Genomic DNA, 16,373 nt, shown 5'->3' with positions numbered 1-16,373 from the left:
GACCACTGCTGGATGGCCATCCACACCTCAGACAAGCCACATCAGCTCCCACCTGACCACTGCTGGATGGTCATCCATACCTCAGACAAGTCAAATCAGCTCCCACCTGACCACTGCTGACCACACCTCAGATAAGCCCACATCAGCTCCTCACCTGGCCACTGCTGACCACACCTCAGACAAGCCACATCAGCGCTCACCTGACCACTGCTGACCACACCTCAGACAAGCCACATCAGCTCCTCACCTGGCCACTGCTGACCACACCTCAGACGAGTCAAATCAGCTCCCACCTGACCACTGCTGACCACACCTCAGACAAGCCACATCAGCTCCTCACCTGACCACTGCTGACCACACCTCAGACATGCCACATAGCTCCCACCTGACCACTGCTGACCACACCTCAGACAAGCCACATCAGCTCCTCACCTGACCACTGCTGACCACACCTCAGACAAGCCACATCAGCTCCTCACCTGACCACTGCTGGATGGCCATCCACACCTCAGACAAGCCACATCAGCTCCCACCTGACCACTGCTGGATGGTCATCCATACCTCAGACAAGTCAAATCAGCTCCCACCTGACCACTGCTGACCACACCTCAGATAAGCCCACATCAGCTCCTCACCTGGCCACTGCTGACCACACCTCAGACAAGCCACATCAGCGCTCACCTGACCACTGCTGACCACACCTCAGACAAGCCACATCAGCTCCTCACCTGGCCACTGCTGACCACACCTCAGACGAGTCAAATCAGCTCCCACCTGACCACTGCTGACCACACCTCAGACAAGCCACATCAGCTCCTCACCTGACCACTGCTGACCACACCTCAGACATGCCACATAGCTCCCACCTGACCACTGCTGACCACACCTCAGACAAGCCACATCAGCTCCTCACCTGACCACTGCTGACCACACCTCAGACAAGCCACATCAGCTCCCACCTGACCACTGCTGGATGGCCATCCACACCTCAGACAAACCACACAGCTCCCACCTGACCACTGCTGGATGGCCATCCACACCTCAGACAAGCCACATCAGCTCCTCACCTGACCACTGCTGGATGGCCATCCACACCTCAGACAAGCCACATCAGCTCCCACCTGACCACTGCTGGATGGTCATCCACACCTCAGACAAGTCAAATCAGCTCCCACCTGACCACTGCTGACCACACCTCAGATAAGCCCACATCAGCTCCTCACCTGACCACTGCTGGATGGCCATCCACACCTCAGACAAGCCACATCAGCTCCCACCTGACCACTGCTGGATGGTCATCCATACCTCAGACAAGTCAAATCAGCTCCCACCTGACCACTGCTGACCACACCTCAGATAAGCCCACATCAGCTCCTCACCTGGCCACTGCTGACCACACCTCAGACAAGCCACATCAGCGCTCACCTGACCACTGCTGACCACACCTCAGACAAGCCACATCAGCTCCTCACCTGGCCACTGCTGACCACACCTCAGACGAGTCAAATCAGCTCCCACCTGACCACTGCTGACCACACCTCAGACAAGCCACATCAGCTCCTCACCTGACCACTGCTGACCACACCTCAGACATGCCACATAGCTCCCACCTGACCACTGCTGACCACACCTCAGACAAGCCACATCAGCTCCTCACCTGACCACTGCTGACCACACCTCAGACAAGCCACATCAGCTCCTCACCTGACCACTGCTGGATGGCCATCCACACCTCAGACAAGCCACATCAGCTCCCACCTGACCACTGCTGGATGGTCATCCATACCTCAGACAAGTCAAATCAGCTCCCACCTGACCACTGCTGACCACACCTCAGATAAGCCCACATCAGCTCCTCACCTGGCCACTGCTGACCACACCTCAGACAAGCCACATCAGCGCTCACCTGACCACTGCTGACCACACCTCAGACAAGCCACATCAGCTCCTCACCTGACCACTGCTGACCACACCTCAGACAAGTCAAATCAGCTCCCACCTGACCACTGCTGACCACACCTCAGACAAGCCACATCAGCTCCTCACCTGACCACTGCTGACCACACCTCAGACATGCCACATAGCTCCCACCTGACCACTGCTGACCACACCTCAGACAAGCCACATCAGCTCCTCACCTGACCACTGCTGACCACACCTCAGACAAGCCACATCAGCTCCCACCTGACCACTGCTGGATGGCCATCCACACCTCAGACAAACCACACAGCTCCCACCTGACCACTGCTGGATGGCCATCCACACCTCAGACAAGCCACATCAGCTCCTCACCTGACCACTGCTGGATGGCCATCCACACCTCAGACAAGCCACATCAGCTCCCACCTGACCACTGCTGGCATGGCCATCCACACCTCAGACAAGCCACATCAGCTCCTCACCTGACCACTGCTGGATGGCCATCCACACCTCAGACAAGCCACATCAGCTCCTCACCTGACCACTGCTGGATGGCCATCCACACCTCAGACAAGCCACATCAGCTCCTCACCTGACCACTGCTGGATGGCCATCCACACCTCAGACAAGCCACATCAGCTCCTCACCTGACCACTGCTGGATGGCCATCCACACCTCAGACAAGTCACATCAGCTCCTCACCTGACCACTGCTGGATGGCCATCCACACCTCAGACAAGCCACATCAGCTCCCACCTGACCACTGCTGGATGGCCATCCACACCTCAGACAAGTCACATCAGCTCCTCACCTGACCACTGCTGGATGGCCATCCACACCTCAGACAAGCCACATCAGCTCCTCACCTGACCACTGCTGGATGGCCATCACACCTCAGACAAGCCCACATCAGCTCCTCACCTGACCACTGCTGGATGGCCATCCACACCTCAGACAAGCCCGCATCAGCTCCTCACCTGACCACTGCTGGATGGCCATCCACACCTCAGACAAGCCACATCAGCTCCTCACCTGACCACTGCTGGATGGCCATCACACGTCAGACAAGTCACATCAGCTCCTCACCTGACCACTGCTGACCACACCTCAGACAAGCCACATCAGCTCCCACCTGACCACTGCTGGATGGCCATCCACACCTCAGACAAGCCACATCAGCTCCCACATGACCACTGCTGGCATGGCCATCCACACCTCAGACAAGCCACATCAGCTCCCACCTGACCACTGCTGGCATGGCCATCCACACCTTAGAAGCATCTCCTACCTGGCTGGCCCACACCCCGTTCTCCTCTCACAAGGCCTTCCTGGACTCAGCAGCCTCCCTGGACTCCTCTCCCCCACCCTCTGAGCAGTCCATCACAGTCCTGGCAGCTCTCCTCTGCTGTCCCTCTCCTCACGCACTGGGATACTCTGCTGACCTCCTAACTTCACTCTGACCCCACCACCTGTTCTCTGTCCAGCAACCAATTAGGTAGTCATAAAACAGAATTATGAAAAGTTGCTCTCCTGCCAAAATCCCTTCCCAGTGTAGGACAGGGATGTAGCTGAGTGGCAGAGCACTTGCCCAACACCAGCAATGCCCTGGGTTCCATCTGCAGCACCCCCGTCACTGGAAAAAACAATCACAACAGCACAACACCTTTCCCAGTACCTGGAGTACAGTCCAGCTCCTTGTCACAGCCCACCTGGCTCTGCAGCCTGAGCTTGTGCCCTGTCCACCCGCTATTCTCTATGGAACTGAATGGCACTTTCCACTTCAGGCCTCTGCCATTCCCAATGCACCACCACCAACCACAGCATGCCCACACTCCAGAGCTTGTTCACCAATGGAAGTCTGCACACAAGAGAAAGAAAGCACCACAGCAGATGCATGTGTGCCAAATGAGCACACCACACCACGTGGAAACGAGGACTGTCTCCATTCCCTCACATGCTGCCCAGCTTTCTGGTGGTGCTCCCTTCCCAGAAAGTTATTTGGTTCCTGCAAGCTGGAATGGCCTACACCCGTGCCAACGTGAACCCGAACACCTGCACTGACCCTGCACGTACTACGCAGAACTACCACGGGAGGTCATGGCAGGAAGCTCTTGGGTGTCTGACGCTAATATATCCTCGTGACGCTCTTGGGGAACAAGTACTTGGTCACATGGCCAGCACTATTAACACATCGGGATTGGCATAATGGATCTCTTTCAGCATTTCCATCGTACAGGAGCCCAAGAGAGACTCAACAGCAAGTAAACACCCTATTTTTAGTTCATTTCCAAAGTAACAGAGCAAGCAACATTTTGCACACCTCCCACTACCTCCGAACTTCAAGGCTGGAAGAGAAAACAGAGAGGTAGTGTGGCAGGGGAGTGCAGCTGGCTTTTCCCATTACCTGCCCTCCCACTCTGCAGCACATCCTCTTTCCACTCCCTCAGAGGTTCCCCCACCCTGGACAGCTCGGTCATGCTGTCTGAGGGCATTTCGCCCCAAGAGCATGGCCGACTCACAGAGCATGTGCGAGCTCTTCAGAGGATGGACTGTGTGCTGTTCACACTTACTTCCTCCGAGACACGACTTCAATCCCTTCCTGTTGCTCTTTCAGGGACGGCACCACCGAGGCTCAGGTTCTGCAGGTCCCAGTGGGGCTAGAGGATGTACATCACTGGCCAGTTCCTGGCTATGCCAGGGACCTTCAGGGACATACACCTGTATTCCAGTCCTCTCTTCCCTCCCGCATGCACAACAGGGCTGGCATTAACCCCAGAGGGCCACCGTGTGGATAAGGGGAGACATGGCAACAAACATCTGGCCCAGGAGGTCAAGGTCCCACACACAGTCGTGAATCTCACCATTGCGTACACCCAGACTGGGATCGTAAACAGAATAAGACAGACCAATGCCTGTATGATTATATCAAAATGGATTCTACTGTCTACTACCACTAAGAAAAACAAATAAAGGAAAAGCTTAAGGTCCCAGATATGGGGTAAGAGCTCAGAGTTTCTCTCAGGCACAAAAATTCATCCTGGGAAGTGCTTATCTGAATTTCATGTTGTGTTGGGGAAAAAAAAAAAAAACAGCCTGTTCTGCTGGGCACAAGGGTGCACGCTGGTAATCTCAGCGACTCTGGAGGCAGAGGCAGGAGGACCACAAGTTCAAGGCCAGCCTGGGCAACTAAGTGAGACTCTGCCGCAATATAATAAAAAAAGGGGTAGTGGTTTGTGGCTCAGTGGTAGAGGCCCTGAGTTAAATCCCCAGAACAAAACAGACTGCCTTTGTACCTCTGCTCTCACACCACAGCCGACACAGGAGACTTCTGTGACCCCCACCAAATGAGCAATTCTGCAACGATGGACACCAGCAGATCATACTCTGCCCTGATCCAATTCTGACACTGCCTGAAGGTAGCACCATATCCTAGTTTGAGGGTTCAGTCCTCTAGATGCCAGTCACAAGCCCCAGGCTGTCTTGCCTGTGCTCCGGACAATCCAGTGTATTTCAGGGTTGCCATGACCCCTCTTTGGATTGGATTTCCTCAAATGTCTCTCAGAACTCAGGGAAACACTAACTTACGTTCACTGGTTATCATAAAGGACAATACAAAGGATGCAGATGAAAAAACACATAGGGCCAGGCATGGGAAAATCACAAGTGAAATCAAATAGCTAAAGAACATTTAGTCAACACATGGCCAAGATCTTACAGTTTATTCTTAATTAAAAAAAAAAGATATAAATAGCAGAAGTTTGCATACGTTTCCATACATATCCACATATATAGGGTGTTAAGAGAAATTTGTGTGCACGTGTGCAAAACACAAAACTCAAAATCGGTTTCTCTTTTACTCTCACAACACACTTCTGACATATATATGGGAGTTTCTCTGACACACACACACATTCAGCAGAGGACACAAGCTGGATGTTCTCCAGTTCAACTCAATTCTGATATTGTATGCTTCAGACAGGATCAGACCCCACAGGTTGAGTGAAGGCTGCCCCCACACCACTCCCCAGCCCCTTCTGTCCCCCAGACCCCACTTCACAAGCCCAGACTGACTCGCCTGGGCTTCTGACTCACCTGTTATAAATCAGCACTCCTAACCCTTCCTTGGGTTTGATTTATTTGCTCAAGTGGTTCACTGAACTCAGAGAAACATCAGCATTTACTATTTTATTATAAAGGATCTACAAAGGATGAGGATGACCTCCACATGTTTAGCTCCCAGGAAGCTCTCAGGACCCTGGGCTTTGAGGTTTTATGTAGGTATCATTCCATGGGTTTGATGGATTAAATCATTGCTGCCACTGATCAACACAGCCTTCAGTCCCTCTCCCTTCCCTGGAGGCTGGGGGTGGGGCTGAAATTCCCAACCCTCTGATCCAGCCAGTCTTTCACTGACAAGCCCCATCCTAAATCCACCTGAGGCTGCTGGACAGCAGGAGGTCCATCAGCAGACAAAGAGACATTCATTACTTCAGATATCCAGGTAAGAGAATGGAAAACCCCAGCACAACATGGCTTTATGCCTACATAGGAAGAAGAGACACTAGGGGGGGAAGGGGAGAGGCAGTGGTGAGTGAATGCCTACGTGCCTGGAAACACAGGCTCTGTACCAGAAAAATTAAAATGGTCATCTACGGATGGGCTTACACTGTGTCTTTCTCTCCATTTTAACTCGTGTGTACATTCCCATTTCCTATCGTGACTTAGCCCACAATAACGATATTCATGACAGGGGACACACAGATGCAACTGGTGGTAACACGAGGCTGAGGGAGTAATTCCATAAAATGGGTCCACTGTGCTGACCCCCACATGCTTTCTTTTCCAAGAAGCAATTTACCTGCCTGGCTTAAGTGGACAAGATATGTCACATTTCTCAGTAAACTACCTGTTATCTGAAGGAGAAATGCAGATCTGAAATAATGCAGCAACTGAAGTTACCCTGAAGGGGGAGATTTTGTGACTCTTTCCACAGACCAGATCCCAGAACTCAGGGAGATAGAGGACAGTTCCTCCTAACCGTAAAACCTGTAAGAATTTAGGGTTAAGAATCCACGGGCCAAGGTGACAGAGCTGTCACAGCGGCAGGGACTTGAAAGTGGGTGGTTATCCTGCTGGCAAGTCAGTGGTGGACCTGGGTGAGGATCCCTGGAAATGTCACTATGTTCTCTCCACGAAACTGGAGTGCAGCACAGGCCCGCTGTCCATCTCCCGAGAGGGCCTACTCTCCCCCTTGGGAGCGTCCCCTTGCCCTTTCCTCTCCCTTCCATAAACTCATGCATGCTACTCTGGATGACATGGTCGGGTTGGAGGGTATGCGCGTGCGGTCAGCTTCCTGGCAGGCCCCAGCCCGTAACATCCAGCCCTGGGGTGGTGGCCATACCTGTCATCCCAAGTAACTCAGGAGACTGGGGCAGGAGGACAGCAACTTTGAGGTCAACTAAGCAAATTCCGCCACAGACAGTTTTAAAAGGGCTGGGGACACAGCTAGCAGGACAGCCGCCGGGCGCAACCCCAGGTGCCAAAAAGGGAAAGAATCGCGAAGCCCCCCGGGGACGGCCCAGCACGCGGGCGCCACTCGAGCCCCACGGGCTCCGCCTCGGGCCGCGCTTCTCCTCCCGCGCCGCCTGGAGGCGAGCCCCGGCCGCGCTCCGCCCTCCGAGCCGCCCCGCGCTCCCGGGCCGACGGCTGGCTCCTTCCGAAGGGCGCCAGGCTGAGTCCCGCCCGCCCCCAGCGCACGGCCTCCCTCGGCGCCCCGCGCCTGACCCCGCCGCCCCTCAGGACCCCTAGGGGCTCTGGGTAAGGAAAGGCTCAAGCTCGTCGCCGCGCCAGCCAGGGTGACCGGGCGCGGGAAGGGCTCGAGCCTACCGGGTCGCAGCGACTGCAATGGGGAAGTGCCGCATCCGCCGGGTCTGACCGGACCGGAAGCGACCCGCAGCTGGAGCCGGCCAGCTGTGGGAGGTGGGCGAGCAATTCTGCGCCTGCGCGGAGAGCGGAAGTGTGCCAGGCGCATGCGCGCAGGGCGGAAGCGGGCGGCGCGCTCGACCTGAGGTCCGGGCGGATCGCGGCACCACGGTGTCTTGGTTCCGGCCTCTGCCCTGCGTTCCCACACCGCGGCGGTTCGCCTCCGCTGTCCTTGCGGAGTGTGCGTCCGAGCCCGGGCCGATGGACCGCGAGACGCGCGCCTTCGCCGAGCAGCACTTCCGAGACCTCGGGGGCCGGCTTCATGGCGCCGGCGGGCAGGCGCCCAGCGCAGTGGCCTTCATCAAGGAGCCCGCCGCCTTCTCCTACGCCGACTTCTTCAGGGGCTTCCTGCTGCCCAACCTACCCTGCGTGTTCTCCAGCGCCTTCACCGAGGACTGGGGCAGCCGGCGGCTCTGGGTGACGCCCGAGGGGAAGCCCGACTTCGAGTACCTGCTGCAGAAGTACGGTGAGGAGGCAGGGCTGGACCCGGGGACAGCCAGGGGACCTGGGGACACCGCCAGACCAGGGACAGCCGGGGGACCTGGGGACACCGCCAGACCCGGGGACAGCCAGGGGACCTGGGGACACCGCCAGACCCGGGGACAGCCAGGGGACCTGGGGACACCGCCAGACCCGGGGACAGCCAGGGGACCTGGGGACACCGCCAGACCAGGGACAACCGGGGGACCTGGGGACACCGCCAGACTAGGGACAGTTGGGGGACCTGGGGACACCGCCAGACCCGGGGGACCTGGGGATACGGGGAGGCCAGGGCCAGGCCCGGGGACACAGGGCAGATGTCGGGGAGATACAGGGCGTATCCCAGACCCAGGCCGGTTGGGCTGGAGCAGTGTGGAGTCCAGAACCCACCCCTTGCCCCTTGTCCGAAGTAGAGGGCACAGGAGCAGCCTGGACCCAGACACACAGAGCCAGGATGGCGCTCAGGCCCCGGGGCAGATCCAGGACAGAGAAGGAGACCCAGGACCTCAGTTGGACTGCAGAAAAGCATCGGGAGGGTAGGGAGGGCAGGGCATCTGGGCTCCTGGAGAATTCTCCAGCAGCTGGTCTGGAGGGCAGCCTCCATGAAGAGCCCTCAGCCAAGTCTGTGCCTGCTCTCTCACTTCAGGAGATGTGATTGTACCAGTTGCCAACTGTGGGGTCCAGGAGTACAACTCGAACCCCAAAGAGCACATGCCCCTCCGAGAGTATATCAGCTACTGGAGGGAGTATATCCAGGGGGGCTGCTCCTCCCCGCGGGGCTGCCTCTATCTCAAGGACTGGCACCTGTGCAGGTAAGGGGGATGCTGGCCATGGGGTGCCTCCCTAGAACCACATGTCCCAAGGTCTTCCTGACAGGGTGCATGAATTCCAGCCCGTGTCCAATGTGGTGGGAAGGCCAGCTCCTCACCAGGCCTGTGCAGCACTGGCCACAAGGAACATGGGCTTCGTGTGGACACAAGTGAGCCGTGGTCTCATCCCTCTCCTGCATCATTTGCCCATGTTGCTCTTAGATCCCTTGGGACTGGCATCTTCTCCACTCCAGTGAAGAGGCCAGGCCTCTTGCCTAGAATGTACAGGGGTCTTTAATGTCATCCTGCTTCCTTGCTGGCGCCTCCAAAGGAGTCCCACCCCACCTTGGAAATCTCCTGGTCCAAGGCAGCCATGCATGTTTACACACACACACACACACACACACACACACACCCATGTGCCATGCACACACACCTCCACATGCCACATACAGACAGTCCTGACGGGATTTTTGACCTTGTGCAAAAGTGACCTGCATTCAGTAGAAACTAAATAGAAAGGAGTTTTGAATGTCACTCTTTTCCCAGGCTGACCATATGTGGGCTGACCTGCAGTTCCCAGGCAGCTTCACCACCCAACAAAGCACCCGCCCTTCTGCAGTGTCCACACTGTGCCGTGTGACTGAGAAATGATGTTGGTTCTCTTAGTTGTATTGCTTTTTTTGGTGCTGGGGATTGAACCCAGGGTTTTACGTGCCAAGCATACCCTATTAATGTATTTTCAATTCATAGTATTTTCAACATGAGCCTATTGTAAGCTGAGAGGCACCTACTTCATCTGAGAAGCTTCACCCACCCCAACACCCAGCCAGACAGCATTCCTTTCCAAGGTGGTCCTGGGATTTTGTGTCCCTTGCTGGATGCTCCTTTCACAAGAACAAACTGTTGTGCTCATACCCTCGTCTATGGGTACAATGTGGGGCTCAGGTAATGTCGAGTAAACCAGGGAACAAATTCCTGTGTCACTTGTGTGGGAACTAAAGCTCAGAGCAGTGGAGTGAGGTGGAGCTCAGGCCCCTGCGTTCCCACAACCAACCAGGCACAAGAAGCACCAGGCCCCCTTCCCCCCACCACACCGCTGCTTGCTTGGAGCAGCACGCAAGGTTCAGCCAGACCTGAACCAGCAGCGCAGAGAGACACAGACCCCTACATGGTTGTGCACTGTGCTTGCAGTACTAGATAAACAAATGAGTTTTGTTCGTGTTTGCTAAGCATTTCTCAAATATTGCCTGTAACATACTTATGCTAGAAAATTGTTCATTGTGTATTTGGAATTCAACTTTAGACTCTACTGAATTTTATCTGACAGGTCTAAAACAGAAAGGGCAGAGGGAGACATGGGTTCGTACAGTCGGGAGGCCACAGGGGAAGCCACAGCTGAGCAGGATTTTTGTGGATGAATAGGCCTTTGCTGGGAACTCAGAGGCATGCTAGGAGAGGGACCGTTATGTGTTTGGGGTCCTCTAAGTGCTCTGTTGCTTCGGGTGCCCTGCCCTGTCATCTGACTAGCAGCTTTGTGTGCTTGCGTCCAGAAGTTTTTTCCAGCACAGTGCTGGGTGAGCTGTGCCTTCCCTGGGGCCCATGGAAAATACACACAGCCTCTGCCTGGAAAATACACACAGTCTGCAGCCTAGAATCTACTAGGCATAGTTCAGTTTGCTGGTACTGGTGACAAAGTGAAAGAGGCCCACATTTCAGGAGCTGGGTCAATGTCCCTGAAGCACTCCGGACCCCCAGCACAGCCCCAGCCAGAGCCCTGGGGCTGGGAGAGTAGCCACTGCTTGTGTGGGTCAGTGGTGCTATCTCCCAGGCCATCCCCAAGGCTTCCTTCCACGCTTGCAGTTCTGGGCTTGGCAGCACGAGGGTTCGGCTCAGGTCCCTCAGGGCTGTGGCTGGCAGGGGTCTTAGGTGGCCCCGTCGAGGGTGAGCCCCTCACAGCCTCCTGGCCTCCACAGGGACTCCTCTGCAGAGGACCTGGGGGGGGTGTTCACCTTGCCTGTGTACTTCTCCTCCGACTGGCTGAACGAGTTCTGGGATGCTCTGGATGTGGATGACTACCGCTTCGTCTACGCAGGGCCCGCGGGCTCCTGGTAAGGGTAGGAGGAGCGCTGGCTGCCCCACCATGCCTGGAGGCCCCCCGGATCAAGGCCCACCCCAGAGCCTCCTGGGCGCCGACTGAGATCTCGCCGCAGGTCGCCATTCCACGCTGACATCTTCCGCTCCTTCAGCTGGTCCGCCAACATCTGCGGGAGGAAGAAGTGGCTGTTGTTCCCACCGGGGCAGGAGGAGGCCCTGCGGGACTGCCGTGGTGGCCTGCCCTACGACGTGACTTCCCCGGCGCTCCTGGACGCCCGCCTGCACCCCACGCTGCAGCACAGCAGCCCGCCTCTCGAAGTCACGCAGGAGGCTGGCGAAGTGGTCTTTGTGCCCAGCGGGTGGCACCACCAAGTGCACAACCTGGTAGGTGGGTGCAGGCAGCCCAGCCCTCTGCCCGCCTGGTTCCTGTCCAGCTGCCTCTCCCCACAGTGCAGCAGGGGTCCTGGGCCCTGGTTCCACGCCCTGCCCGGCTCCTGCCCTGAGGAGTGTGCTCCTCCCACCCTGGCTGTGCGCACACTGCCTGGATGTGGGAGCAGCCTTTCCCGGAGGCCCTGCCGGGCCCTGGGCCTGGCGGGGCCTGGTGAGCGCCTGCTGTGGCTCAACGGCCCGCTCCTGCCCTCCAGGACGACACCATCTCCATCAACCACAACTGGGTCAACGGCTGCAACCTGGCCAACATGTGGCGCTTCCTGCAGCAGGAGCTCCGGGCTGTGCAGCAGGAGGTCCAGGAGTGGAGGGACTCCATGCCCGACTGGCACCACCACTGCCAGGTGGGTGGTCCCGGGCTGGGGGGTGCGGACGCGAGGGCCCGGCTGCAGGCCAGATCCCACCGGCACCGCCTGGGCTCAGCTCCGCTCGGGGTTCCTGTCTCCCTCCCTGAGAGCGGCCCGTGCAGGGCGCTTTGCAGGCGTGGCAGCGACCACAGGCTCACTCCTCTCCTCTGTGGCCTAGGTCATCATGAGAGCCTGCTCAGGGATCAACTTTGAAGAATTTTACCACTTCCTCAAGGTCATCGCTGAGAGGAGACTCCTTGTCCTGGGGCAAGGGTCAGAAGGCGCTCAAGGGGACGACACAGGCCCAGGGCTGGGCTTCCAGCAGGCTGCATTTGATGCCGGCCGCCTCGCAGAGGTGCTGGCCTCCGTGGTCGCACACCCGGACTTCCAGAGAGTGGACACCAGCACATTCCTGCCCAGGCCTGAGGAGCTGCTCCGGCAGCTGCAGGATGCAGTGGTTGCCGCCGATTCCCGGTAGTTCCTGTGGGAGGCGCGAGGGGTGCTGGCACAGGGCAGCCCCTCCCAGGGCCTTCTAGAAATACGAGCCTTCCTCACCCCTATGGGCTGGGGTGTGTTCCTGGGAGGTCCAGCATGGCCGTCTCCCAAGGTCCTGGCCACAGGTCTCTGGGGAGGCCCAACCACGATGAGAGCAGGACAGATGGGCCAGGTGGTGTCCTATAGCAAAGTCTGCCGGGGGCTTGGCTGGTGGCCCCTGAGCAGGTTTCCTTGCATGTCCCAGCCTCCCTAGTGAGTCCCGGGCGGCTCAACACTGGGCATCCCTCCTGCCTGCCTTAGGGTCTCCTCTGTCTGGCCTGGCCCGGCCCATCCCATCCCATCCCCTGGTCCCTGGGGCACCTGTAGCCAGCTGGTCGTTACTCGCCAGGTCCAGGGGCAAAGGGCTAGGTGGCTGAGAAACCAGGCGCTGCCCAGCCGTGTGCCCAGAGTGCAGGACATGGTGCAGGGGCGGGACCTCCTTTTCCATAGCACTGCTGAGGGGCCTGGGCTGTGGTGCCCCCTGCCCAGCCCACGGGCTGCCCTGGTGGGGTTGCGCTGTACACAGCTGCTGAGGCAGCATCTCCGTGGCCGGCTCTGCCGGCCACATTCCCTACAAACAGTAGGTGCTGTATGCATTGGGCAGTGGGGGAGGGGGCAAAGCCGGCCGACCGCCTGCCCACGGTCCTGCGGAACCTGTCTCGGGCACGTGTGTCACTTTGTGTCCACTCTGGCCTCTTCCCCTGGGGCTGTTCTCGGGGAGTGCTGGGCATAGCTGAGGGCACAGGAGTAAGGTCGTAGGAGCCAGCTGCTCACTCTGGGGCTGGCCTGGGCCCAGACGGAGGTGGGCACGTGGGGCTGGAATAGAGTGGACTCACGGGGCCCCCCTGAGCCCCAGCTTACTCCACAGGGCACTTGGGACCCCATCTCTGCTAGGCCTCACCCCCTCCGCAGGACGCAGCCTCTCTCAATCTCAGGGGTTCCCATCAGAACTGGGGAGCATGTCTGCCCAGGAGGGCAGCAGACTACATCCTGTACATCACGTTATGCTGTCCAGTGGGGCTGGATGAGCCTCAGCTGGAGTGGAAGGAAGCCCAGGAGGGCAGGGACTTGTTCTGTCCTGCGAGTTGTCACACAGTAGGCGCCCCGTGTGTCACAGGAACAAGCCCCAGCCCACACCATTCCAGCCACACAGGACAGCCTGACCACCCTGCCGTCCCTGAGGCCCAGGAGTGCCGAGGCTTCATGGGGTTGGGCAGGGGTGGGCGGAGGCCCCACGGCAGGGCCTAGCCCTGGAAGTCACCCTTTTCCCCATGGCGGCCTCTGACTGTGGTCCTCCTGGTGACACGTTTGACAGGCTTGGAGCACGGCACCTGTGGGCACCCGGCAGAGTGGCCCACTCAGGTGTGCTGGGGTGGGCAGGAGCGGTCACTGTCAGGAAGGGGGCGCAGGCCCCACTGTCCTGCCTAGCTGCCTGGACTGTCCATGCTGGGGGTGGGCAGGAGCGGTCATCAGGAAGGCAGGTCATTGCCAGAAAGGTACAATGACTCCAGGAGTGCCGAGCAGGGGTCGGGGAGCTGGCCACTGACCCTTACCCACAGTCTAGCAGAGCATCAGCTGGAGCGACCTCGGCTGAGAAGTAGAAGAATGTGCTCAGAACCTCTGGAGAAACCCACCTGTGCGTGGGCACCTGCCCACCCCTTGTATCCTCCTCTTGGGGGTGCCCTGCAGCACTCTTGGCCAGTCCTGGTCCCAAGGAATACATTGATCAACGTCACGGTGTTGCCAAAAGCTCAGTCCTTGTCCCCATGCCAATCCAATAACAAGCACGTGGTTTTGAGAAAACGGAAATGGAAGTTCTATTCCACTAGTAAAGGAGCAACACGGGCTCCCGTCCCAGAGGCTGTAATGCTGCCCATCAAGGGGCACAGGAAGCTTTTAAGGAGGTGATGCAAAGGCTACATCCCAGGTGTCCTGCAAGGAGTTGCAATTAAGGGGGGATCAAAGATGGGGGCTAGAGGGAGGCTGCACTCCTTGTCACTCGTAACTCGGGATTCAAGCAGAGGGAAGACTGAGAGGCAGTAGTGCTGCCCACCAGTCCCCTGCTGGTTACCCCATTCGTATGCCGTGATCACCCACCATCTACCACCGTATCACCCCGCTTTTGAGTGCAAATCTCTGAGCCCTGCCTATCATTCATCATTTGCCCACCTCTTGCCTGCCCATCACCTGCCTTTCACCTACCCATTGCCCACTGCCCAATGTCCACCCACTGATCATCCACCGTTAGCCTGCAGACTGCCTGCTGCCCTGTTGCCTGGAAGTACCTGCAGGTTTGGTTACACGCGGCTGCCACCATCTTGGGACAACAGCCAGGACCTGCAGGTTTGCTGCCACAGCCTCAGCCACCTCAGTCTGGGGACTCAGGCCAGGGTCTGGAGACATCATGGCACCTGCAGGTCTGGCTGCACCTGAGGTCTTTCTGCTCAGTGTGGCAGTGGCTGCCATCAGCCTGCCTCTTTGCAGGGATGCTCCTTCGTGTGAGCACATGCCTGGTGGTCTCTCTGCAAGTTGAAAGGACACTGAGATCTTGGGATTGCAGGAAGGCAGAGCCTGGGGAAGCTGAAGCCCAGGTTCCTCAGGTTGCAGCTGGGTTTGCGTGGACCAGTCTGGGTCTGGAAAGCCTGTGGGAACACTGGGCGTGGTTCCCTGGGGGGGGGGGGGGTGCAGAGGTTGGAGAAAACTGGGCTCTCTCCAGCTCAGTGAGTCCTGAGGTGTGCAGGGACAGCAGGGGACAGCTACGATGGGTGGGAAGACTGGAAGAGGGTGTGAGGGTATTGTACTATCAGCAAGCCCACCCACCTGGTCCAGCACCCACTGGACTGGTGTTAACTTCAAACTTCAGACGACCCCACCTATAGGTGGAGAAGGGAAGTCAGTAGAAGCAATCATTCAATTTTTCATTGGGATTTTCCCCTTTTTCCTTTTTTCCACCCTCTTTCTAGCACCACTAACATCTTTGAATCCAAATATTTTTCATATATCAATTTATTAAGGAATGGGATGTCTGAATAGTATATGCCAGTTTGTTGTGTATGCTTATATTTTACTTTAAAAAAAATCTGTATATAGGGCTGGGGTTGTGGCTCAGTGGTAGAGTGCTTGCCTAGCACGTGTGAGGCACTGGTTTCGATTCTCAGCACCATATGAAAATAAATACAGGCATTGTATTCACACACAACTAAAAAAATTTGAAAAAAAGAACCCTGCATATATATTTTTCTCTGTCACCTACCTGTCTCCCTGGATTCTATTTCTCATTTCTCTCATACTACAACCAACCTCTATTAATTCCTCCCTTGTTCTTACAATAAATAATAAATTTTTACCTCTGTTCTCTCCCTCATAAACATCACTTCTTACACTACCTCTGTTCCCTCACTGTCCATCATTTGAAATGGTAAACCCTTTTAGCAAACTTGATTATTTTGTAGACAATAATTGAGCACTTCATTTATGTCCATTGTGACAAAACTGTAAATGCCTTAATAGTAGCCATTTGGTTTAAGGTGGTATATCGTTTGCATTGGGTGCTGTTAATATTAGTCTCCCCCTTGAAGGTGAGGTACTGGGACACTAAAGACCACAGGGTAGAATCTGTACTGCCTCAGCTCCATATGCTAGATGAGAAGACACACAAACAGCACGAAAAAACAAGGGAACAAAGTGCCTCAAACAAACCAAGATGTTCCAAAAACAGAATCCATACACAACACAGTAGAAGAAATGTCAGAGGAAT

The 16,373-nt window shown here is 56.7% G+C and overlaps 2 protein-coding genes across 4 annotated transcripts in view; one reads left to right on the top strand and one right to left on the bottom strand.

Moving 5' to 3' along the window:
* The window catches only part of Snap47 (synaptosome associated protein 47), a 77,698-nt gene extending 69,761 nt beyond the window's left edge, over window positions 1-7,937 (bottom strand). Inside the window, exon 1 of the mRNA XM_047537582.1 lies at window positions 7,807-7,937. The gene's annotated coding sequence lies outside the window, so the exon portion shown is untranslated. The remainder of the gene's footprint in view (window positions 1-7,806) is intronic.
* Jmjd4 (jumonji domain containing 4) lies at window positions 7,616-15,687 on the top strand. Of its 3 annotated transcripts, none has more exons than XM_047537605.1 (6): window positions 7,616-8,368; window positions 9,029-9,194; window positions 11,168-11,302; window positions 11,441-11,672; window positions 11,933-12,079; window positions 12,261-15,687. In XM_047537605.1, exons 1-6 carry the CDS (start codon window positions 8,104-8,106, stop codon window positions 12,558-12,560), a joined length of 1,245 nt encoding a protein of 414 aa, XP_047393561.1. In that variant the 5' UTR covers window positions 7,616-8,103; the 3' UTR covers window positions 12,561-15,687. The 3 variants fall into 3 exon arrangements, with proteins under 3 accessions (XP_047393561.1, XP_047393562.1, XP_047393560.1); XM_047537604.1 differs by having other exon boundaries at window positions 7,618-8,368; window positions 11,405-11,672; XM_047537606.1 differs by lacking the exon at window positions 11,168-11,302 and having other exon boundaries at window positions 7,617-8,368; window positions 11,405-11,672.
* The last annotated feature ends 686 nt before the right edge of the window (window positions 15,688-16,373 follow it).

The sequence above is a fragment of the Sciurus carolinensis genome, unplaced genomic scaffold (genome assembly GCF_902686445.1).
Source record: "Sciurus carolinensis unplaced genomic scaffold, mSciCar1.2, whole genome shotgun sequence".
Lineage (NCBI taxonomy): Eukaryota > Metazoa > Chordata > Mammalia > Rodentia > Sciuridae > Sciurus > Sciurus carolinensis.
The sequence above is the reverse complement of the archived record's forward strand: the minus strand, read 5'-3'. Positions and strand labels throughout refer to the sequence as shown.